This window comes from Gorilla gorilla, chromosome 4 (genome assembly GCF_029281585.2).
Source record: "Gorilla gorilla gorilla isolate KB3781 chromosome 4, NHGRI_mGorGor1-v2.1_pri, whole genome shotgun sequence".
NCBI classification, from domain to species: domain Eukaryota; kingdom Metazoa; phylum Chordata; class Mammalia; order Primates; family Hominidae; genus Gorilla; species Gorilla gorilla.
This window is the reverse complement of record NC_073228.2, coordinates 142,246,603-142,271,881: the sequence shown is the minus strand read 5'-3', so window position 1 is coordinate 142,271,881 and position 25,279 is coordinate 142,246,603. Positions and strand designations below refer to the sequence as shown.

General features: G+C 43.2%; 1 protein-coding gene across 3 annotated transcripts in view; it reads right to left on the bottom strand.

Moving 5' to 3' along the window:
- KDM3B (lysine demethylase 3B) overlaps positions 1 to 24,900 on the bottom strand; it is an 84,336-nt gene extending 59,436 nt beyond the window's left edge. Inside the window, exons 1-4 of one of the 3 annotated variants that reach the window (XM_055389131.2) lie at positions 24,594 to 24,678; positions 22,766 to 23,055; positions 4,781 to 4,948; positions 2,432 to 2,545 (exon numbers count right to left, since the gene is read on the bottom strand). Coding sequence is in view for 2 of the 3 variants with exons in the window: in XM_004042585.5 (XP_004042633.1) it covers positions 2,432 to 2,545; positions 4,781 to 4,948; positions 24,594 to 24,785 (474 nt within the window). In the remaining variant the exon portion in view is untranslated. Of the gene's footprint in view, positions 1 to 2,431; positions 2,546 to 4,780; positions 4,949 to 22,765; positions 23,056 to 24,593 lie in introns of all 3 variants that reach the window. The other 2 variants (XM_004042585.5, XM_031011772.3) reach the window with 2 other exon arrangements.
- Between the last annotated feature and the right edge of the window lie 379 nt (positions 24,901 to 25,279).

Here is a 25,279-nt window from a genome sequence, read left to right as displayed (position 1 = left end):
AGCTGTATATCAACATTTGCCAAACAATATCTATAGAACCTTAGTCTCAGGCTAGGCGTGGTGATCATGCCTGTAATCTTAGTACTTTGGGAGGCCAAGGCAGGAGGATCGCTTGAACCCAGGAGTTTGAGGCTGCAGTGAGCTATGGCTGCACCATTGCATTCCAGCCTAGGTGACAGAACAAGACCCTGTCTCGTGTGAACAGCAAAAAAAGAGAACTCTAGTCTCATGAGATGTTCTGCAAAAATTAAGAATGCTAGGATCAATGAGGATTAGGAAATATTACATATCTTCCTACATACAATAGCCTATTAAAGGCTCTGAGAAGTCATACAGGAAAGAAACTTATTTAGGCCAGTGTTTCTCATACTTATCTGACCATAAAACATTGTATTCCTCGCAAATCTTTTTGCTTATTTCAGTATTTATCCAACATTTACTAAGTGCTATCTCATAAAGCACTAGGATTATAAATATGAATAAAGCAAGGTTGCTGAGAGGGAATGAGGCCTAACGAGCGAGGAAGACATATCAACAAAGAAATCATCATTAACCTAATGAGCGGGGAAGACATATCAACAAAGAAATCATAATTAACATCTCACAGAAGACAGTTTAGGAAATAACTGCTCTGGTCTGTCTCAGTAAGACAGTAAAACTCTTAGGAGTCTCCTAATTTTCTTCCTGCAGACAGCAACCCTTTCAAGTGAAAAATAAATACATTTCCCTAAATTCTGAAACTATAACTCAGACGCTGGTTTGTTTTAACTACTAACTTGTCCCTTTTCTTTGTAACTATGATACTTCATGCTGCTTAGAACCAGTCCAAACTCCTGGATGTCAATAATGAATAGGCCCCCTCGGACTCAAGTTACAGAAACAGCCACCTCGGAGAAGCCACCTCTGCCTTTTTTTTTTTTTTTTTTTTTCTTTTTTTCTTGAGATGGAGTCTCACTCAGTTGCCCAGGCTGGAGTGCAGTGGCACGATCTTGGCTCACTGCAAGCTCTGCCTCCCAGGTTCACGCCATTCTCCTGCCTCAGCCTCCCGAGTAGCTGGGACTACAGGCGTCCACCACCACGCCCAGCTAATTTTTTTGTATTTTAGTAGAGATGGGGTTTCACTGTTTTAGCCAGGATGGTCTCGATCCCCAGACCTCATGATCCGCCCGTCTCGGCCTCCCAAAGTGCTGAGATTACAGGCGTGAGCCACCGCACCTGGCCGAAGCCACCTCTTCTGAAGGGACTCAGAATTGTGTTCTTAAATCTTGGGTGGTTTTAAGGTAGGATGGGGCTGTATAGAAGAAAGAAGCCTCAGCTACCAAAAGTACTTTGCAAGGGAGCAGAAAAACTTTAAAATGCATAGGGAGGTTGGGTATGGTGGCTCACGCCTGTAATCCCAGCACTCTGGGAGGGCAAAGCGGGTGGATCACTTGAGGCCAGGAGTTTGAGACCAGCCTGGGCAACATGGCGAAACCCCGTCTCTACTAAGACTACAAAAATTAGCCAGGTGTGATAGCATGTGCCTTTGATCCCAAGCTAGTTGGGAGGCTGAGGCACAAGAATCACTTGAAACCGGGAGGTGGAGGTTGCAGTGAGGCGAGATGGAGCCACTGCACTCCAGCCAAGGTGGCTTTCTCAAAATAAATAAATAAATAAAAATTTAAAAATGCCAGGCGTGGTTGATCACACCTGTAATCCCAGCACTTTGGGAGGCCAAGGCAGGTGGATCGCCTGAAGTCAGGAGTTCGAGACTAGCCTGACCAACATGGTGAAACCCCATCTCTACTAATAATACAAAAATTATCTGGATGTGGTGGCACATGCCTGTAATCCCAGCTACTTGGGAGGCTGAGGCAGGAGAACTGCTTGAATCCAGGAGGCAGAGGTTTCAGTGAGCCAAGATCACACCATTGCACTCCAGCCTGGGCAACAAGAGCAAAACTCTCTGTCTCAAAAAAATAAAATAGGCTGGGCGCGGTGTCTCACGCCTGTAATCCCAGCACTTTGGGAGGCCAAGGCGGGCGGATCACGAGGTCAGGAGATCAAGACCATCCTGGCTAACATGGTGAAACCCCGTCTCTACCAAAGATACAAAAAAATAAGCCGGGCTTTGTGGCAGGCGCCTGTAGTCCCAGCTACTCGGGAGGCTGAGGCAGGAGAATGGAGTGAACCCGGGAGGCGGAGGTCGCAGTGAGTTGAGATCGCACCACTGCACTCCAGCTTGGGGGACAGATCAAGACTCTGTCTCAAAAAAAAAAATAAATAAAATAAAATAAAATAAAAAAGGCACAGCATATTTATTGGAGGAAGTAATAAAAGAAATGCTAATATGTTCCCACCCAGTAAAAGGAGAAACACCTATATTTATATCAACAAAGAAATTAGCAACGAAAAAAATAATAGGCTCAAGACTAAAGCAAGTGTTAAATACCTGAAACAGATGCAACCCATTGGCATCTGACAGGAACCGAAGCTCTCGATCCAGAAGATATTCCACTGGAACCACAGAACCCAAACCCAGTTTATCTACAAGGGGAGTAAAAGTCTGTGAAGTACAATGACAAGAAATTGATTAGAACTTGGGAATAAAAAAATAGCAATTCAAACAAATCTCTAACTTCAAAGAAAGAATTATTATATCTTTCATCCCAGTAAACACAGATAAGCTAAAGCATAAGTCCTTGGAAACATTCCCAACCCAGCATCTACCCCTCAAATAGTCATGGGAAGCTACTAATGCAGAAAGTCAGCTCAATACTCTTACTGGCTAAAAAGGACAAGAGGAATCAGAAATTCTCCTAATTCTGCCTAGGGATCAGGCTAATCTTATTAGGCTTCAAGGGAGCTAAATTATAGTAAATTCCCAGAATAAAGAGTTATACTGTTATCATCTCAGAACTCTTGAAATCTTTGTGAAATTTATAAAATAATTAACAGCATAAATATGCATGGTTAATTCATATTACCATTTCATAAATAAATAGCCTATAAAAAAGTCATGAAGAGACCCCACATGCACTTATACAAGAGCTTCTCCTAAAAGTTCAACTGGAAAGTGGCCTTAAAAACAAATGAGAGGCCAGGCGCAGTGGCTACGCCTGTAATCCCAGCACTTTGGGAGGCCAAGGCGGGTGGATCATGAGGTCAGGAGATCAAGATCATCTTGGCTAATGTGGTGAAACCCTGTCTCTACTAAAAATACAAAAAATAAGCCGGGAGTGGTGGTGGGCGCCTGTAATCCCAGTTACTCGGGAGGCTGAGGCAGGAGAATTGCTTGAACCTGGGAGGCGGGGTGGTGAGCCGAGATCGCGCCATTGCACTCCAGCCTGGGCAACAAGAACGAAACTCCGTCTTAACAACAACAACAAAAACAAATGAAACGGCTGGGCGTAGTGGCTCACCTGAGGTTAGGAGTTCAAGACCAGCCTGGACAACATGGTGAAACCCTGTCTCTACTAAAAATACAAAAATTAGCTGGGCATGGTGGTGCATGCCTGTAATCCCAGCTACATGGGAGGCTGAGGCAAGAGAATCGCTTGAACCTGGGAAGCAGAGGTTGCAGTGAGCCTAGATCGTGCCACTGCACTCCAGCCTGGGTGACAGGGTGAGACTTTGTCTCAAGAAAAAAACAAAAAACAAAAAACAAAAGACAAAAAAAAAAAAGAAAAGACAGTTTAGTAAGTGATGACATATACCATCAATCGGTTAAAAAAATTGTTTTGAATATTATTTATTTAATTTGGTTAGCCACATGAGAATCAGGATTTTTTAGAAGTTACCATTTATACCTATACTTTGCTAATAAGACAGACAGAAACAAATGGATACTCTCACAATTAAATTTTATAACACACAGCCAGGCACAGTGGCTCATGCCTATAATCCCAGCACTTTGGGAGGCTGAAGCAGATGGACTGCTTGAGACCAGGAGTTCAAGACCAGCCTAGGCAATATGATGAGCAACCATCCCTACAAAAAAATACAAAAATTAGGCTGGGTGCCATGCTGTGCGTCTGTAGTCCCAGCTACTTGGGAGGCTGAGGTGGGAGGATGGCTTAAGCCTGGGGGTCAGAGGTTGCGGTGAGCTCTGATTGCACCACTGCATTCCAGCCTGAGTGACAGAGCCAGACCCTGTCTCAAAAAATAAAATAAATTTTATAATGCTATTTTCACTCCATAATTGAAAAAAAACTTTAAAGGTTACAAATAATGTTTCAAAACCTTGCTCTGAGAAAAGACTAAAGGTGAAAAAATTCTTTTCATTGTTGTTTTTTTTGTTTTTGAGACAGGGGTCTCACTCTGTCCCCCAGGCTGGATGCAGTGGCACAATCACGGCTCACTGTAGCCTCAACCTCCTGGGCTCAAGCCATCCTCCCACCTCAGCCCCACAAGTAGGTGGGACCACAGACATGTGCCACCAGACCTAGCTAATTTTTGTATTTTTTGTAGAGATGGGGTTTTGGCATGTTACCCAGGGTGATCTCAAACTCCTGAGCTTAAGGGATCTTCCTGCCTCAGCCTCCCAAAGTGCTGGGATTACAAGGCGTGAGCCACCGTGTCCGGCCAAAAAAATTCTTTCATATCAAATATCACCTAATATAAAACATTTTGGAGGACAAAGGAGAAAAGACTGCTCCTAATTTTTGCATTAGTAACTTCAGAATAAATGTACATTAAGGACAAAGTATGTAGTTCTTACACATACTCTGTCCCTAACATGTCATAGTTATATTATAGGAGTAAAGCTCAGACATGTTCCCACCCAGTAAAAGCCACTCACCAGGGCTGGCCATTGTGCAATGGAGACTCGAGTGCCCTGGAGAAGGACTGGGTCCTCACGGGGCGCCCATACAAGAGACCCTTCCAGCAGAAGCACAATAACTTCCTCAGCATGAACTTTTACCCAGGAGTGTTGCTTCCAGTTACAGCCATCAAATTCTACAAAGATCTGCAAAAAGAGATAAAAAGCAGTTTGGAAGTCACACTTGGAAAAATCTCACACTATACTTATAAATGAACATAAACCCCACTGTTTTGAACAACTGACTAGGAATAATTCTAACTTGTGTTTAAGTTATTTTAATGGGTGTCAATAATAGCTGATCTTCAGAGCCAGGAAGCTGGTCTCAGCCCCATTCTGAAAAGGAGGAACAGAGTTAAGGAGGCACGAACTATTCACAGTCATTCAGTAATTTTTAGTCATGTCCCTACTGAAATTTGCAACTCTTAGTTTCTAATTCGTATCTACACGTACTAGCTGAGGGCTTACCATATATAAGGTACTATACTAGGTTCAGGAATACAGAAAGGAATCTGGCATACTTCTTGGTCTCAAAAAGCTCATAATCCAACAGGAAGAAATTTTTAATACTTCTATTGAAATGACTGTGAACTTTTAATTATTTTTTGAATAGGTGATGTATGTATATGGCAAAAATTCAAAAAGATAAAATGCTGAAAAACATTGCTCTCCCATTCCTGCGTGTGGATTCTATTGACTGATTGATCGATTGAGACAGGGTCTCACTCTGTTGCCCAAGCTGGAGTGAAGGCGTGATCTCAGCTCACTGCAACCTCCACATCCTGGGCTCAAAAGATCCTCCTGCCTCAGTCTCCCAAGTAGCTGGAACTACTAGCATGTGCCACCATGCCCGGCTTATTTTTTGTAGAGACGCAGTTTCACCATGTTGCTCAGGCTGGCCTTGAACTCCTGAACAAGGGATCTGTACACCTCAGCCTCACAAAGTCTGGGATTGCAGGCATGAGCCACCGTGCCCAGCCTTTTTTAAAATTTAAAATTAAATTAAAATTAATTATTTCGGTAGAGATAGGGTCTTGCTGTGTTACCCAGGCCAGTCTTGAACTTCTGGGCTCAAGTGATCCTCCTACCCTGGCCTCCCAAAGTGTTGGGATTACAGGTATGAGCCACCACACACAGCTGCATGTGGATTCTTAAGTGCAACAGTCAGCAATAATCTCACATCTGTTAGCAGACACTTGCTGTAGTCACAACAATGCTTTCTTCTTCCCTGAACAGATACTCCACTTCTTGAAATACACTTAAGTAGGCACTGTATTTATACAGTTCTGAAAGCAGATTACATTAAATGAAGCTACATTTTTCTAATAAATATTACGCTTAGATTTGACTTTTTTTTTTTTTTTTGAGACAGGGTCTCACTTTGTTGCCCAAACTGAGTGTTGTGGCACAATCATGGCTCACTACAGCCTCGACTTCCTAGGCTCAAGCAATTCTCCCTCAGCCTCCTGGGTAGCTGAGACTACAGGCACACACTACCATGTCCAGGTAATTTTTGATTATTTGTAGAGACAGGGTCTCACTATGTTGCCCAGGCTGGTCTCAAACTCCTGGAGCCAAGGAATCTTCCTGCCTCAGCCTCACAAGGTGCTGGGATTACAGGCGTGAGCTACCCTGGCTGGCCCCAGCTTTGACTTTCTATATAAATTCTGACTTCTGAAGATGAGTCGACACAGCATCAAAAGCTACATATGCGGCCAGGCGCGGGGGGCTCATGCCTGCCATCCCAGAACTTTGGGAGGCCAAGGCGGGTGGATCACAAGGTCGGGAGTTCACGACCAACCTGGCCAAGATGGTGAAAACCTGTCTCTACTAAAAATACAAAAATTAGCTGGGTATGATGGTGGGCACCTATAATTCCAGCTACTCAGGAGGCTGAGGCAGATGAATCACTTGAACCCAGGAGGCGGAGGTTGCAGTGAGCTGAGATCGTGCCACTGCACTCCAGCCTGGGCAACAAGAGCAAAACTCTGTCTCGGAAAAAAAAAAAAAAAAAAACTCACATGAAACTTCTTAAGGCAACACTAAGTAATGCAGGACAATATTAGAATCCCCATACATGTGACTCCCAACTGGCAACTGTGGAGTTACCAGGAGGATCTGTAAGTACTAGGGGCACCAAGCATTTCCTGTAGAGTGAATGCCAGGTCTTGCAGATGTATGTGCTATGATTTTTCAAAAACATGTAGATGATGTAATTAATAAAATTCAAATCCATTAAAAACTTAATAAAATTTTATGTGTATTTTACCACAGTGGAAAAAATATGAAGAAAAATATTACTGAATTCACAATGGCTTTTTTTTTTGTTGGTATACATGTTCTCAAGTAACCAACATAAAAATTATAATGATATGAAAATTCAGGAAATTTATACTTGGAAAGTATGGAACCATAGCTCAGTAGCCTAGCTATCGGTTTAATCTCTTCACAGGCAACAAATACTTGTGAACTGCACTGCTAAAAAGTTATCCCAGAAGTTAAATTCATTATAAAGTTCTAGTTCTATTATCTGTAATACTCCAACAAAGAAATTAGCAATGAGAAAGGTAAGCTTCATTTCTACTTAATAAAAAGATGGAGATGCAAGGCTCAGAGAGGAGAAGCATGATTTTTACTAAGAAAAATGACAGAACACTGAATTGTACTATATTTAATATATAAATAGGCTCATTCATACATACATGTTGTAGGGGAATAAGACATAGCCCCTGCCTTCAAGTAACTTACAAGCAACTGGAAAGAGAGAGATATATTCAAACTTACATTTAAGTGCAGACTCCGGCACCAAGAAAGGCAGCATAACATACAAAGCTTGGAGCTCATGTTCCAGGAGGCCTGGATTAGTGTCTCAGTTCCACTCTCTTGCAAAACTTAGACAACTTACTTTTCCTTCCTCAAATCTTAGTTTCCTCTTGTGTGATATGACACATCTTTCTTACCTCATGGACTGGTTGTGAACATTAAATAAAGGAACAGATTCTAAGCACTTTGGTTGATTATAAAGCACTATTTGGGCAATAGTATGTCACAGGATAAACAGAAATAGGGTAAAATAAAGTATGGTGGGTATTCAGAGGCATAAGATCACTTCAGATGTGCAGAGGAACTCATAGAGGCTGAGGACAACAAAAGCCCCAGTTAAGCTCTGGGATGGTCAGGACCTATTTAACACACTGTCGGAAGGAAGCAGTAGCCAATGAGGCTAAAAATGCTAGGAGTAGATGTGGAAGATCTTGAACACTTGGATAAAAGATTGGGGCTTCATCCAGCTGTCAATGGGAGGTGTGGGTGTGTGTGTGAAACTATCATTAAAAGGTTTTTTGTGTGTGTATACGGTGGGGGAGTAGTAGGGAGTGTTCTTACATGACCCAGAGTTGGGGGTAATAACATGAGGAAGGAAGTGACTTGTGCTTATGAGAATCCAAGAGCCCTATCACAAAGCTTGATGACTGGCTGAATGTAGGAGTACGGGAGAATTAAAAAATGACTTCAATTTTGAACCAGAGAAAAGAAGTGCTACCATCACAAAGATGAACTGATGTCAGGAGGATACAACGGCTGGAGGACAGACAAGACCTTGCAAACCATGAAAAGCAGTCTGGAATGTTCAATGCCCAGACTGGATCTGACCCTGAGTGACACAGTACTCTACCAGGTGTCCTCAGAAAACCAGAGGTTGAGGCTCCATGGTAACCTAGGTGCCATGGTGTATGGCTAGGTGCCATGATGTATAGTTCTAAACTGCCAACCACTTTAAAAATCAACATAGGAATCATAACATTCTAAGTTATAGCAACACACAAATACAAGAACAACACTAAAATAAGTCACTGGGCTAAAGCTGTAATGATTTTTATTCTTTGTACATAAGAACTTGAATATTTAAAAAGTTAATATTCAAGAATTCAATACTATTATCGCATACCTAAAAACATTAGGAAAAAGCTAAAATATTTGGGAGTTACATTTTACCTAATTTAAGGGCAATTATCTCTTACCTTACTTGAGCAAAGGACATGGAATAAAGTGTTAAATCTGAAACGACCCTGTACTACACATTCTGGGATCAAACGACAGCTCCAATCTGATAATATGAATTTGTTTTGAGAGCAATATGGAATGTAGATATATGTAAATATGGACTATGGATATATGTAAACATATTCCCCCAAGAGTGAAGCTTATTTCTGGCCCAGGACTGTACTTCGCTTCCTAGCTACAAAAATGAAAGAGTTAGAGCATACAAAGTAAAGAATCATTTCAAGTGGGACGCAGTGGCCCACACCTGTAATCCCAGCACTGTGGGAGGCTGAGGCGGGAGGATCACTTGAGCCCAGCAGTTCAAGAGTTCAAAACCAGCCCTGGCAACATAGCAAGATCCTGTCTCTACAAAAAAAAAATAGAAAAAAATAACCAGGCATGGTGGGGTACATCTGTAGTCCCCACTACTCAGTAGGCTGAGATGGGAGGACAGCTTGGGCCAAGGAGTTCAAGGCTGCAGTGAGCTACGATCATGCCCCTGTACTCCAGCCTGGGCAACAGAGTGAGACCCTGTCTCAAAAAAAAAAAAAAAAAGAAAGAAAGAAAGAAAGAAAAAGAAAGAAAGAAAGAGAAGAAGAAGAACCATTTTAAATCTAAGTACATAGAACACATACCCTTAATGGTAGTGGCCAGGCCACAGGATACAAAGAAGGGATATAAACTAGCAAAAATAAGGGTAGTGATTGGATTGAGTCAGAGGTGACCAAGGGAGGTTGATAATCTTAGTAGGGGAGGACTAAAACAGTTAAACAGTTTGAGATTTTTTTTTTTTCTTTTTGAGATGGAGTCTCACTCTGTTGCCCAGGCTGGAGTGCAGTGGTGCGATCTCGGCTCACTGCAACCTCCACCTCCCGGGTTCAAGTGATTCTCCTGCCTCAGCCTTCTGAGTAGCTGGGACTACAGGTGCCTGCCACCACGCCCGGCTAATTTTTGTATTTTTAGTAGAGACGGGGTTTCACCATGTTGGTCAGGCTGGTCTCGAACTCCTGACCTCGTGATCCACCTGCCTCGGCCTCCCAAAGCGCTGGGATTACAGGGGTGAGCCATCATGCCCCACTGAGATAATTTTTTAAAAGCCTGATTAATACAAACCATGATCAGCTAAGAAATTTTTTTTAAAAGTCTGATTAAATTTCTACTATCAGAGTAAAAGTAGCAAATGGTATAACACATGCTTCGATTAGGACCCAAGGATTCCAAGTAAAGTATTTTATTAGTTAAGAAAAGTTAGTGTTAAAACTCTTGCTTTCATTTCTCTTTGTGGTCTACATGTGATTTATATTCATTTTAGTGCATTTAAATAAGTTTTTTAAAAATAAAATATATTATCCTAAGTTTGACAAAATCAGATGGTAGTAATCTAAGTGATATGGGGCTTCATATTTGTCATGTAATCATCAGTTTGGATTCTGGCTGTTCTCAAGGCCATTCTTACTATAATTAATAACATTATTCATTTATTCACACTCTTAACAAAAATGGAATGCCTCTTATAAGTGAAGCACTTGACAGGGCCAAGAATATCAAGGTAAATAAAGTAGCAACTTGACAGTAGGGACTCACACCCTAGATGAGCCCAACAGAGAGGTACAGAAATTATTACAGTGCGAAGTAATCAGGGTAATAATAAAGATCTGAATAGGCTATGTTAGATTAGACAAGTCATCTGCCTTGGGAAACCAGAACAGTTTCACAGAAGAGGTAGTAGTATACAAACTGGGTCTTAAAGGACAGAAGGAAAGACTTTCCAGCAGGTACAAAGGCAGAGAAAAATAAACGCAGATCAAGTGTTCTGGGAGTAGTAGGAGGAGGAGGCTAGTAAGTAAGCTGTAAAGAGCTTTGACTGGCATATTAATGGTTGAAAAATTGAAACCTGTTGACAAAGATGTTGTTTGGCCAGGAGTGTTCTTTCGTTTGTTTATATTATGCATTTGAATATCTTTAGGCAGCGTGTGCACTCTCCAGCAGCTGCCAATGCCCACTATATCTTTTGGTCTGTCACCCAGCTGTTTCTCACAAGTCTAGTTCCTCCCTAGACCTATCTGAGTTTATGTTGCCTCTATAAGCCTTGAAGGAGCACTGACAGTTTTAAAGGTGGTGGGGAGACCTAGTAAACTATAGAAAGATAATGGGGGCCAGGCATGGTGGCTGATGCCTGTAATCCCTAACACTTTGGAAGGCTGAGGTGGGAGGATCACTTGAGCCTAGGAGTTTGAGACCATCCTGGGTAACATAGGTGAGACCTTGTCTCTACAAAAATAAAAAATCAGCTGGGCATAGTGGTGTGCACCTATAAGTCTCAGCTACTTGGGAGGCTGAGGTAGGAGGACTGCTTGAGCCCAGGAAGTCAGGGCTACAGTGAACTATGATCACGCCACTGCACTCCAGCCTGGACAACAGTGAGACCCTGTCTCAAAAAAGAAAGAAAGAAGGAAAGAAAAAGGAAAGACAATGGGGGGAAGTTCTCAAAACTCAGTTTAAATAGGAAATCAAAATGAAAATTATAAAGCATTTTATACTTAGGTGAATAACTAAAATACAACTTATACTATGGAATAAATAATAGGAGTTTTTAAAAATGAGATCTATCTAAAGACTAATGTGGAAAGATGACTGAGATATATTATGTGAGGGGAAAAAAGCAAGTTGCAGATTATTTGAGGGGAGGGGATTGTGAGTAGGAGGGTTGGGATGAGAGAGTGAACAGTATTTTAGCCTCATCAGTAGGTGTTTCCTTTTTTAAAAAGAATTTATTTATTTATTTGAGACAGTATCACTCTGTCACCCAGGCTAGAGTACAATGACGCGATCTAGGCTCACTGCAATCTCCGCTTCCCGGGTTCAAACGATTCTGTGCCGCATCGGCCTCTCGAGTAGCTGGGATTATAGGCAAGCATCACCACGCCCGGCTAATTTTTGTATTTTTAGTAGAGACGGGGTTTCACCATGTTGGCCAGGCTGGTCTTGAACTCTTGACCTCAAGTGATCCAGCCGCCTTGGCCTCCCAAAGTGCTGGGATTACAGGTGTAAACCACTGCCCCTGGACTAAAATAATGTATTTATAATTTTTTTTTTTTAAAAGAGGAATTACCTTTGGGGTCAGGTTGGAAGATATGGATGGAAGAAACTGGAAGCAGGGAGACCAATTACGAAGCAGTAATAACCCAGTTAAAAGACCTAAGCCAATAAGAATACTGTATAGGCCATGCGCCATGGCTCATGACTGTAATCCCAGCACTCTGGGAGGCCGAGGCAGGCAGATCACCTGAGGTCAGGAGTTTGAGACCAGTCTGGCCAACAGGGTGAAACCTCATCTCTACTAAAAATACAAAAATTAGCCGGGCGTGGTGGCAGGCACCCATAATCCCAGCTACTCAAGAGGCTGAGGCAGGAGAATCGCTTGAACCCGGGAGGCAGAGGTTGCAGTGAGTGGAGATCACCCCATCGTACTCCAGGCTGGGGGACAAGAGCGAAACTTTGTCTCAAAAAAAGAAAGAAAGAAAAAAAAGAATACTGTATGAATGTAAAGTATATTTGAGAAATTAGAGATAAAAATAACAGGATATGGTGATGATTGTGAGATGGTAAAGGAAATCAAAGATAACTTTCCAAGGCTCCTAAATTTTCCAATTTTCCTACCTATACTCCAAACAAAATGTAAACTCTGTTAAAAATAATGTTACACAACTGTGGGATATCTTGTCAAGGTGGGCGAAGATGCATGAGTTGAATACCTCTGTTTTCAAATAAAAAATAATTTTCTCTTTACAGTTTCTTTGATTCTCAAGAGATAGCTTTCTACCAATTATCCCCAAAGTCTTCTACTTTCTAACATCCTGAATAAATTAAATGTGAAGTACATGGAACAAAGGAAATAACGTGAATAAAAACTCCAGCACATATCGTGCTTTCAGGGGTTGTAGAATGACAGATTATGGATTTGCATCCCACCTCTCCCATTTCTTAACTGTGTTGCCTGGAGCAAGTCACTTCAGCCTCTTTGAGCCTCACTTCCTTTGCCTATAAATAGGGACAATAAAGACCTCAAAGGATTGCCCTAGGATTATATGAAATAAAGACTTTAAATGCGTAGCAGAATATGGGCTCCAGATAAATGCTTATTCCATAAGCAAACTCAGGTCAGAGTAAAAACTGGCATGACTTTTTTTTTTTTAATTGCTATATATCAAGAATCTTAAACATGTACATACTCAGTGTCTATCATACCACTCCGGACCATAATCCTAATAAATAACCCTAAACACTGAAAAGGTTTATTCACAAAAATACTCACCATGGCATTATAGATGAAGCCTAAAATCTGAAACAACTTTAATAGCTAGCCAACGAAAAGGGAAGAGTTAAATTACTCAGCCAAAAAAAATTACGTTCATAAGATTACATTCAAATTCCTTGCACAGCATTTATTATTTTCTTTTGGGTTATAAAAGCAATACATGAATTACCTGTGGAAAATAGAGAAAAGCACCAAGAAAATTAAAATCACCCATAAAATGAATAATTTTTAGTAAAAAAGGAAAATAACAGGCTGGGTGCGCTGGCTTACAACCTGTAATCCCAGCACTCTGGGAGACTGAGGCAGGCAGATCGCTTATGGTCAGGAGTTTGAGAACCTGGTCAACGTGGCAAAACACCATCTTTACTAAAAATACAAAAATTAGCCAGGCATGGTGGCACGGCACCTGTAATCCCAGCTACTTGGGAGGCTGAGGAAGGAGAGTGACTTGAAGTCGGGAGGCGGAGGTTGCAGTGAGCACAGATCGTGCCACTGCACTCCAGCCTAGGCGACAGAGTGAGTGAGACTCCATCTCGAAAAAAAAAAAAAAAAGAAAAAGAAAAACTAAATAGAATAACTGCCACATTAAATGAAAAAGCAAAACTCAAAATTAAAAATGCAGTATGAGGCCAGGCGCGATGGCTCAGGCCTGTAATCCCAGCACTTTGGGAGGCCAAAGCGGGCGGATCACCAGGTCAGGAGATCGAGACCATCCTGGCTAACAAGGTGAAACCCCGTCTCTACTAAAAATACAAAAAATTATCTGGGTGTGGTGGCGGGAGCCTGTAATCCCAGCTACTCAGGAGGCTGAGGCAGGAGAATCACTTGAACCCGGGATGCGGAGGATGCAGTGAGCCGAGACCACACCACTGCACTCCAGACTGGGAGACAGAGCGAGACTGCGTCTCAAAAAAGAAAAAAAAATTATTAGAATAATTTCTACACTTTGTATAATAGGCATGTATTACTTTAGAATCAGAGAAAGAAAACACCAAATGCTTCAAATCTAAGAAAACAACCCAGATGCAAATCACAAAACTAAGGGCCAGTGTACCTTGTATTGGAGTCCCAAATGTGACTCCAATATCAAGATGAAAAAATTAACAGTGAGTCCATATCAATAAAAACATGTAAAAGAAAAAATTTAAAGATTATAAAGACAACGGGGCCATGGAGTAGAAATTCCGTAATAAATCGGAAGTGAACATCAGCCTAATAGGGGCTTCAAAATGTTCTACTTTTTTTAGACAGAGTGGTCAGGGAATAGAAGAGAAAAAACAGAAAAATCCGTGTTTCCTGACCTCCATGAATTTACTATCTAGTAGAATAGATAAGCAAGTGTGGAGGATGGAAGACTTTCCCTCTACCTTCTGAGGGTTAGGTGATTGAAATAAACAGTCAGCAGTTTTAAGGAAAGAAAAATAATACAAATTTGTTACATGTAAGGGGCATCACAACAAGGAAAAGTAAATACCCAGAACCCAGTGAGATTGAGAAGTTTTCTTATATTTCTATAGAAATTATAGAAATATGTTTTATATAATTATATAATCATATAAAATTATAGAAATAATTATTGGGGGGAGAGGTGAGAGATAGCATTAGGAGATATACCTAATGTAAATGATGAGTTAATGGGTGCAGCACACCAACATGGCACATGTATACATATGTAACAAACCTGCACGTTGTGCACATGTACCCTAAAATTTAAAGTATATAAAAAAGAAATAATTATATAATTATAGTATAAAATTATAGAAATAATTATATAATTATAACATAAAACCATAGAAATAATTATATTTCTATATTTCTTATAGGCAACTTTGGGGAGAGTAAACCACATACACTATTCACTTAAGATATTGTGTGTGTGTGTGTGTATACATATATGTATATATATCCTGGGCTCAAGTGATCCTCCCTATAGGTGCACACCACTGCACCCGACTTAATGATTTTTGGGAAAAAAAAAATCAATGGGCCCTCAGAAGAACAGGTGACAGCTAAGGCTGTCTTTCTGCATGTGATATAGACCTCCAGTCTCATCTCCTGTGATAGGAATTAATATTCCCTGGTTGATAAGGTTAGCAGGGAAGGGATTCATGACAATAGAGTTCCTTCTTTTGTTTTTTTTTTCAGGCTGGAGTACAGTGGTGCAATCTTGGCTCACTGCAACCTCTGCCTCCCAGGTTCAAGCCATTCTTGTGCCTCAGCCTCCCGAGTAGCAGGGATTACGTGCGCCACCATGCCCGGCTAATTTTTGTATTTTTTAGTAGAGACAGGGTTTTGTCATGTCGGCCAGACTGGTCTCGAACTCCTGGCCTCAAGTGATCCGCCCACCTCAGCCTCCCAAAGTGCTGGGATTACAGGCATGAGCCACAGCGCCCGGCCTAGAGTTCCTTTTGGAGGATGTGTCTTTAGGTAGATGAAGTAAGTTCAGAGACAGCCCTCCATCTGCTGCTCCCCAAGTGCCTTCAGTTTGAGATCCAATGTGGCATATTTTGGGGTGGCGTTTCCTGAACTTCTTCACAAGCTATACATCTTGCTACACATATCTATAACAAGAAAAACTACAATAAATATTCCAAAAAGTGGTATCCACAAAGTGCTAAAGGAACAAAGAACAAAAACAACATGCTGGGGAATCAGAAAGGCTTTATAGGGTTTGTAGCTCCTAGGATGCATGGGCCTGAAGGATGAGCAGGCTTTCTTTTCTCTGTATAGGATTTCAATGGATGACAGCATTAAAAGAAAAGTTTAAAGAAGGAACAAAGCAACGGAAGCCAGAAAATACTAGAAAAGTGAAGGATCACCAAAAATCAAGGCTGCTTGCTTTAAACAGCCTTTTGGCAACACCCAATTTCCCTTGTCCAATTCTTTGCACATCGAGGACCCTTCTTATAGTAATTTGGTCTCTGGAGCAGAGCAGGAAGGGGCTCTATGCAGATCTCTGGATAGGTATACCTCCCACTGTAAATTAATAACCTTGCATGTGGATTTACAATTCAGTCTCCAGAGTTCGGTTAGAGAGAATCAGTCCCCTAGAGCCTGATTACCTCTGAAGTCATGAAAAAAGGAAAAAAAAAAAAAAAAAAAGGAGTTTCAGCCCTTAGAAAACTGAAGGAGGTCACACTATCTGAATCACTACTAATCAGGCAGGTTTTACCCACCTAGAGATCAAGAGCAAAAGATGATGCTTTCCCACCAGGGGCAGTAGGGATGGTACAGTGGAAAGGGCTTAAAAACCACCAACCTGTCAAAGGCAGTGGAAAACTGAGAAGCAACAACAGGTGTTGCATCCCCCAGGCCTTGTGGAAGCAAAGCCTATATAGAACCCACCCCAGCTGTTGCAAAGAAAATCACAATGGAAAATGCCATGTTTCTTACCCACCATTTTGAGTCTGCTGGTGGAAGGGGAACTAAATAAATAAACTACAACAAGTTGGAGAAGAGACCCAGGAAGCTGTGTATTTTAAAAAAAGGGAATGAACCCTTGGCAGGTGGGGAGTTAGTGAAGCAAGTCCCTTAGAAACAAATGGAAATTAATGGCCGGGCGTGGTGGCTCATGCCTGTAATCCCAGCACTTTGCCAGGCCAAGGCAGACAGATCACTTGCGGTCAGGAGTTCGAGACCAGCCTGGCCAACATGGTAAAACCCTGTCTCTATTAAAACTACAAAAATTAGCCAGGCGTGGTGGCAGGCACCTGTAATCCGAGTTACTTGCCTGTAATCCCAGCTACTCAAGAGGCTGAGGCAGGAGAATCACTTGAACCCGGGAGGTGGAGGTTGCAGCAAGCCGACACTGTGCCACTGCACTCCAGCCTGGGTGAAAGTGAGACTCCGTCTCAAAAAAAAAAAAAAGAAATAGAACTATTAAAATTCACACACACACACACACACAATCTTTTTTTAAAAAATCAACTATACAAAGTGCTTGAGTGTCTGAAAAACTCAACCATGGCTCAGTGTTTCAAAAACAGACCTGATGCTGTAAGGGGAGAGTTAAGATGATGAGTGTGCTTAGAGGGGCTCACAATTAAACAGTATATAGTCTTAATGTCAAAAAGTACAATGTCATTTTTATTTAAAGTTCTCTAACCATACACAGAATCACAAAAACATATTCTATTTACATTAATAAATAGAGCATAAGTATCAAGGTATCACTCAGAGTTTTAACTTTTGGAATTGTAAGTAATAAAAGGACACAAACATTTTTAAAACCACAAACTTCCATTTCAACTAGGGCTGAAATTCTATGTTTGACCATAGGTAGCGAATTGTACACTGGAAATACGGTAAATATAGTACTATCCTGAACCTGACTATAATTATTACATTATTTAGAAACAAAATAGAGAGGTATTTTAGAGTCTACCTACCCCACCCTGAGACAGAGGAAAGGTTGGGTGGGGAGGTGTAAAAACAGAAGGCAGATACACTTTCACTCCTCCTGGAAGACTCTCAGATAGAAGAAACATAGTACTAGCCTAGACATTGCTACAATTATTACATTATCTCTAATCAAAGGAAAGGAGTATTTTAGAATCCGTCTTTCCTTGAAACAGAGATGAAAGATTAAGGGATAAAAAAAAAATAGGGCAGATATGCTTTCACTTCTCTGGTAACTTCTGGATACATGAGATAACTATGATACACATTCAAAACCAAGTGATACTACATGTACAGCAACATTTAATTACACCTACAGAAAGAAAAGAATGGTTTACCTAAAAAAATTAGTGTTGCCACAACTGGTCACTCAGCAGAAAAAAAATTAGGTCCCTCATCTCACTCGCCAATTACAAAAATATTCCAGGCCAAGTGCAGTGGCTCATGCCTGTAATCCAAGCACTTTGGGAGGCCAAGCTGAGTGGATCACTTAAGACCAGGGGTTTGAAACCAGCCTGGGCAAAATTGTGAGACCCAATCTCTTAAAAAAAAAAAAAAAAAAAAAAAGGTGGGGGGGGCACGGTGGCTCACACCTGTAATCCCAGCACTTTGGGAGGCTGAGATAGGCAGATCAGCTGAGGTCAGGAGTTCAAGACCAGCCTGGACAACATGGCGAAACCCTGTCTCTACTAAAAATACAAACATTAGCCGGGCATGGTGGCACACGCCTGTAATCACAACTACGCAGGAGACTAAGCCAGGAGAATCACTTGAACTCTGGAGGTGGAGGTTGCAGTGAGCCAAGACCGCACCACTGCACTCCAGCCTGGCTGACACAGTAAGACTGTGTCTCAAAAAAAGAAAATAAATAAATACACCACGGAATACTAGGCAGCCATAAAAAATGATGAGTTCATGTCCTTTGTAGGGACATGGATGAAATTGGAAATCATCATTCTCAGTAAACTATCGCAAGAACAAAAAAACAAACACCGCATATTCTCACTCATAGGTGGGAATTGAACAATGAGAACACATGGACACAGGAAGGGGAACATCACACTCTGAAGACTGTTGTGGGGTGGGGGGAGGGGGGAGGGATAGCTTTAGGAGATATACCTAATGCTAAATGACGAGTTAATGGGTGCAGCACACCAGCATGGCACATGTATACACATGTAACTAACCTGCACATTGTGCACATATACCCTAAAACTTAAAGTATAATAATAATAAATAATAATAATAAATAAATAAATAAATAAAAAGCTGAGAATCGTGCTGTGCACCTGTAGTCCCAGCTAATCAGGAAGCTGAGGCAGGAGGACCAACTGAGCCCAGGAATTTGAGGCTGCAGTGAGCTATGACTGCACCACTGTACTCCAGCCTGGATGACAGATAAAACCATTCAAAAAAAAAAGCCTGGGTGCGGTGGCTCATGACTGTAATCCCAGCAGTTTGGGAGGCCAAGGCGGGTGGATCACCTGAAGTCAGGGGTTCAAGACCAGCCTGGCCAACATGGCGAAACCCCATCTCTACTAATAAATAAAAAAAAATTAGCTGGGTGTGGTGGTGCGCGCCTGTAATCCCAGCTACTGGGACTGGAGGCAGGAGAATCACTTGAATCTGGGAGACAGAGGTTGCAGTGAGCTGAGATCGCGCCACTGCACTCCAGCCTGGGCAACAGAACAAGACTCCGTCTCAAAAAAAAAAAAAAAAAAGAAAGAAAGAAAAAAAATTCCCGCCGAGCGCGGTGGTTCAGGCCTGTAATCGCAGCACTTGGAAGGCCGAGGCAGGCAGATCACCTGAGGTCAGGAGTTCGAGATCACCCTGGCCAAAATGGTGAAACCCCATCTCTACTAAAATTACATGGTGGTGGACGCCTGTAATCCCAACTACTTGGGAGGCTGAGGCAGGAGAATCGCTTGAACCCAGGAGGCAGAGGTTGCAGTGAGCCGAGATCACACCATTACACTCCAGCCTGGGCGACAAGAGTGAAACTCTGTCTATAAATAAATAAATAAACAAATAATTCCACGCCAGGCATGGTGGCTCACACCTGTAATCCCAGCACTTTGGGAGGCCGAGGTGGGTGGATCACCTGAGGTCAGGAGTTCCAGACCAGCCTGGCCAACATGGCGAAACCTAATCTCATGCATGCCTGTAGTCCCAGCTACTTGGGAGGCTGAGGCAGAAGAATTGGTTGAACCTAGGAGGCAGAGGTTGCAGTGAGCCAATATCGCGCCACTGCACTCCAGCCTGGGCAAGAGTGAGACTCCGTCTCAAAAAAAATAAATAAATAAAAATAAAAAAATAAATTCCAGATGGACCAAAAATCTAAAGGTAAAAGTAAACAAAAATGTTGGCTGGGCATGGTGGCTCACGCCTGTAATCCCAACACTTTGGGAGGCCAAGTCAGGCAGATTGCTTGACTGGAGTTCAAGACCTGCCTGGGCAACATGGCAAAACCTATCTCTATACAAAATACAAACATTTGCCAGACGTGGTAGTGTGCATCTGTGGTTCCAGCTACTTGGGAGGCTGAGGCGGAAGGATCACCTGAGCCCAGGGAGGTCGAAGCTGCAGTGTGTTGTGATTGTGTCATTGCACTCCAGCTTGGGCGACAGAGTGAGACCCTGTCTCAAAAAAAAAAAAAAAAAATGTTTTTTAAAGTATATTTATATAGGTTCAAGATGGGGATTCCTTCCCAGTCAAGTAATCCTAAACTATTAAGAAAAGTCAGGCCAGGCACAGTGGCTCATGTTTGGAATCCCAGCACTTTGGGAGGCTGAGGCAGGCAACTGCTTGAGCCCAGGAGTTCCAGACCAGCCTGGGCAACATGGCGAAACCCCATCTCTACAACAAATACAAAAACTAGCCAGGCCCGGTGGCGCACGCCTGTAGTCCCTGGGAGGATTGCTTGAGCCCAGCAGTGAGCTGTAATTATGCCCCTGCACTTCAGCCTGGGAGACAGAGCAAGACTCTGTCTCAAAAACAAAACAAACAAAAAGAGGCCCGATAATTCTGATAACATAAAATTCTTATTTTTCTGTATAGCAAAGCAACCCATAAAAAAAGTCAAGAGGCCAGGCCCGGTGGCTCACGCCTGTAATCCCAGCACTTTGGGAGGTCGCGGTGGGCACAGATCACGAGGTCAGGAGATCGAGACCATCCTGGCCAATATGGTGAAACCCCATCTCTACTAAAAATACAAAAAATTACCTGGGTGTGGTGGCACACACCTGTAGTCCCAACTACTCGGGAGGCTGAGGCAGGAGAATCGCTTGAACCCGGGAGGCAGAGGTTGCAGTGAGCTGAGATGGAGCCACTGCACTCCAGCCTGGGTGACACAGCGAGACTCTGTCTCAAAAAAAAAAAAAAAAAAAAAAAAAGTCAAGAGACAAATGCAACAAAATACAACCCACTACGCAGGTGAAGGAGTTAATATCCATGCACAGAACTTGCAGAGAGTGGTAAGACAACTCCTATTTTTCTCAAATGAGCAAAAGATATCCATAAGTAACAAATAAAAGAAATGAAAAAGCCAGTACGCATGGAAAAAAAGGACAAATAGTCATGAAAATTATGGATATTGTTTTTCACCCATCAGATTGGCAAAAATGAGAAAGACTGATGATACCAGTGAAGTCAAGGGTAAAGAGAAACAAGCACTCTGAGTACTGTTGGTGGGAGTAGGAAATGCTATACACCTACTGGAAAATAACCTGGCATTATGTAATAAAATAAAAAATACATATACTTCTTAACCGAACAATTTCAATCCTGGATTGCTAAACTACAGAAATAAAACCTGGATTACATAAAAATATGTATACAAGTATATTAATGACAGCATTGTCTATACTGCCAAAAAAACTTTAGATAACCTGAATGTCCATTAACAGGAGGAATAACTGAATAAATTATGGTACAGCCATTCTATGGAATATAAGGTAGTTACCAAAAACGATGAGTAAAATCTGTAAGTATTGATCCCCATGGGATACTGTCAAATGAAAGAAAAAAAAGGCAGGGTGCAAATATTGTGCAGTAGGACACCATTTGCTAAAAAAAAAGGAATCTCTTTGTATACGGTTGAATGTTTTCATGTTTTTTGTACTAGTATTAAGAAAGATGAGCAAAGAGATTGCTGGTTTTTCTTGTGTAAACCTTTGACATTTTGCAAATTACAAGCTTTGCTTTTATAACCAAAAGAAGGAAAATTCATGGGTTTCTTTTTTTGGTCTGTTTTATCTACAATACCCATAAACGTGACGGTCCCAAGGTCTCTGCAACTTACATGAGCCAATAATGATTTAGGAACACAAAGAGGACACCAGATTAGGAAAGAAAAGCCAGAGATAAATGCATAAAAACCCATAAACTAATTCTAAAAAAATAAAAGGCCCATTTTAAAACACAAATAAAATTACTATTCCATGAGAAAGGGGGGGAAAAGCTGTTTTCATGCCTTGGCTAAACATCTGAGTAATTTGTCAGCATGGCTTCTGCTGGTGAAGATGTCCACCTATGAGAACCTTATCAACAAAACTCTCAATCAACAGGATCCTGACTCCTTTTTTTCACATCTCACCTTAAGGTAGCACTTGGCTTTGTTACTGTTTTCCAAAAAAGGTTTCATTTAATGGATCAGTACTGTATTTTATAGGATATCTGAATCAAAAAGTATTTAGAAAGAGTGTATTCGTGGAATCTAAAATTAAGAAGTGTGTTTTCAATCACTTCAGAAACTCATTCATCCAACCCTCAATTACTCATCCTTAAAAGGGGGCGCCCTGCTAGGCATTACTCAAAACCAAGCATGCCTGAAAACATCTTAAACATAACTGAATGAAAATCTGCCCAATCACAGGCCAGCTGCTTGCAAACTCCACCCTTGAGTACGGGAAGAACACTTTTGATTGGAAGACAGTTGTGTTTACTACCGTGTGTGGTGCAAATTGGAAAGGTCCACATGCCTACGGTCCAAAGGAAATCTCTCTTAATGAGAAAAAAAGAAAACGGCCCATTCTCATCCTACACTGGTCATTGTCATTAATAGAACCTCAACAAAATACCAATTCTTGAACAATTCTGCAAGCTGGTGAAAAAATCTAAAGGCTCTGAGTTTTGGTTTGGCTGTTTTCTCATCTATGTCCCTGGATATACATGTAAGACAAGCATAAATGTATTCTCAAAATACAAACCTGCCTTTGCTTCTACATTCACACAGCCCTATGCAAGACCTCAACACAGTTGTAATGTTCTTTGCTTTAATTTCCAAGAATCACTGCAACTTTTTACTTGGTTTGAGAACCCAGTTCCGTGGGATCAGTGGTAAAATTATTCAGTATTTAGCTTAGTGGGTGTCCAGCAAGGAAGTGAGCTCCAAAATCCTCTGCCCTTAGGGAGCACAGCAAACGACAAAGTGAATGGGGAGCCATTTCAGGTGCAGAGCTCATTAGCAATTCATCTGATGGAGGAAACGAGACGACCACTGCAAGAACCAGAAAAAAATCCCAATGAATAGCTAGGGCAAACTAGGCCTTAGGTCAAAGTATGCATATAACAGTGGATCTTAAGTATGTTTTGCCTCCAAGCTGATAGAATGAATCTGAAATGGACACTTCTTTTCCCATCCCAGCCATCTTTTAAAGAAAGCGCAGAGGAATAGAGATCCAAATCCCAGTCTTAATCATCATTCCATCCCCTTATATTTTTAGTATCTTTTTGCAAATTTGCCCCACTGAGGCCTCATAAACGTCCTAGTAACGTTTCTTATACAGCATGAAGAAAAATCAAAGCAAATGAACCCAAGTAGCAGAAGCAAAGCCTAAGCCATCCACAAAAAAATCCATAAAGCTTGTATATTAGTGAAAAAGGACAGTCTAACACCGTTGATCAATAGGAAGAAAAATGAACATCGGAAGCCTACAACATTACTTCCAAATCTCACAAACTGCGTTCCCGTTTATATCTGCAAAAGCAAGTTCATCAAGAAAATTTACTTTCTGCTTGCTGATCTATTACATTCCAAAAGACCACCCCCTGCCCCAACACGCACACACACCATTTTTCATAGCCTTATCTCACCAGAGAAGCCAGGGCCCCTATCAAAATGAGGAAATAAAGTGGCTTGCCAAAACTCAAACACTATATTTTACCGCCACATTAACGAGAATAACACATCATGATCCCGAATGCTAGTTAAGTTGTATGACTGAACAACTTTAATCACAAAACACATCAAGGCATTCAAAAAGGGCCAAGCCCAAACACAAAGTTTCAAAACAAAACCTCTCCCAAGGCTGGGGGAGTAGCTGAGCTGGGAGCAAAAAGCACTACCCAGCAGCCCCGTTCGGCCACTAAGAAAGATCTCAAACTTAACAAAAACAGCCACAACTGCAGCTCCTGTCACCCAGAAGCGTAAGGAAAGGAGAGGAGAGCTCGAGACAGTGCCGAGAGCTGGCCTTTCTGGAGACCGCCAGGCCGAACCCAGCTCAGATGAGGAAGTAACTGCCAGATAAAAAAGCCCCGACCAGCTCCAACTGCAGCCTCCGTGCCTCCCATAACTGCCCACATTCCCGCCCCACTTGGGGCTCTGGGAGAAAAGGAACAGGGCGCAGGTCTCCTGGGAGAGGCTGGGGACCACAGGTCCGCGTCTTCGAGAGGGCAGCGGCAACACTGGCCGAACTCTGAGGCTCCCGGGAGCTCAAGATTCGAGAGCCTGCTCCGAAGGCGTGTTGGGGGGAACGCCGAGAAAAGGGTCGCCCAGGAGGCGGGGCCTGCTGGCTGCAAGCAGCAGCTCCGGGCGCCCTGGCCGCCCCCCGGGGGAAACCGGGGCGCACACCCCGACGCGGAAGCCATGCCGGCAAGCGCTCGGGGTGCCGAGGTGCCGGCGGGGGGCGCTAAGGAGACCCGGGGGCACGGAAATGGGTCACCCCCATCCCACCGCCCCCTCACAAAGGCCCCCGGGGAGGCCGCCCGCAGGCCCCGCAGCCCCGGCCTCGAGTGCCCGACTCGGCCGCCACTCACCGCTAGGTCCTGGGGCACCGCCCCGCTCATGGCCCGCACCGTGCCGGCCCGCCAGGCTCGAGTGCGCAGCGCAGGCCCCGGATCTCCGCTCGCCGCCGCCGCCGCGGGGGCCGAGGCCGAGGCTGAGGCCGCAGTGTCCGCGAACAGCAGCAGCAGCCGCTTGCCCACCGGGGAGGCCGCCGCGTCCGCCATCGCCGGGGCCGGCCTGACCCGCGCTCCCGCCCGCCCGCCGCCTCCCACCACCTCCGCCGCCAAGCGCCCGATCCGCCCGCAAGGCCTCCCTCCGCACCACCCGCGGCCGCCGTTCCCCCCCACCCCCCCCAACAGCCACCACCAACCACCGGCGCAGCGCAGCGCCCCCCGTGGCTGGGAGCGGAGCCGCAGCCTGGGCCCCGCACAGCGCCCCCCGCGCTCTGGAGCGGGGCGGCAGCTCCTGGCCCCTCGCAGCGCTCCGCCCCAATCTCCCCGGGGCCTGCAGTGCCCCCTGCGGTCGGGAGGGGAATTGCAGGTCCGGCCGGGGTAGGGAAGTGGGCGGGTCCTTCAGCTTCCCCATGGCATCATTCCTGGTCTCAATCTTCCTTCAGGGAGTCGTATATATGAGAGGGCTTTAGCTTGCTCTCCTCGGATACCAAAGACATTTACGGGGTAAGGGGGTGAGGGGCAAGGTACCTAGAGAGTGGATGTTT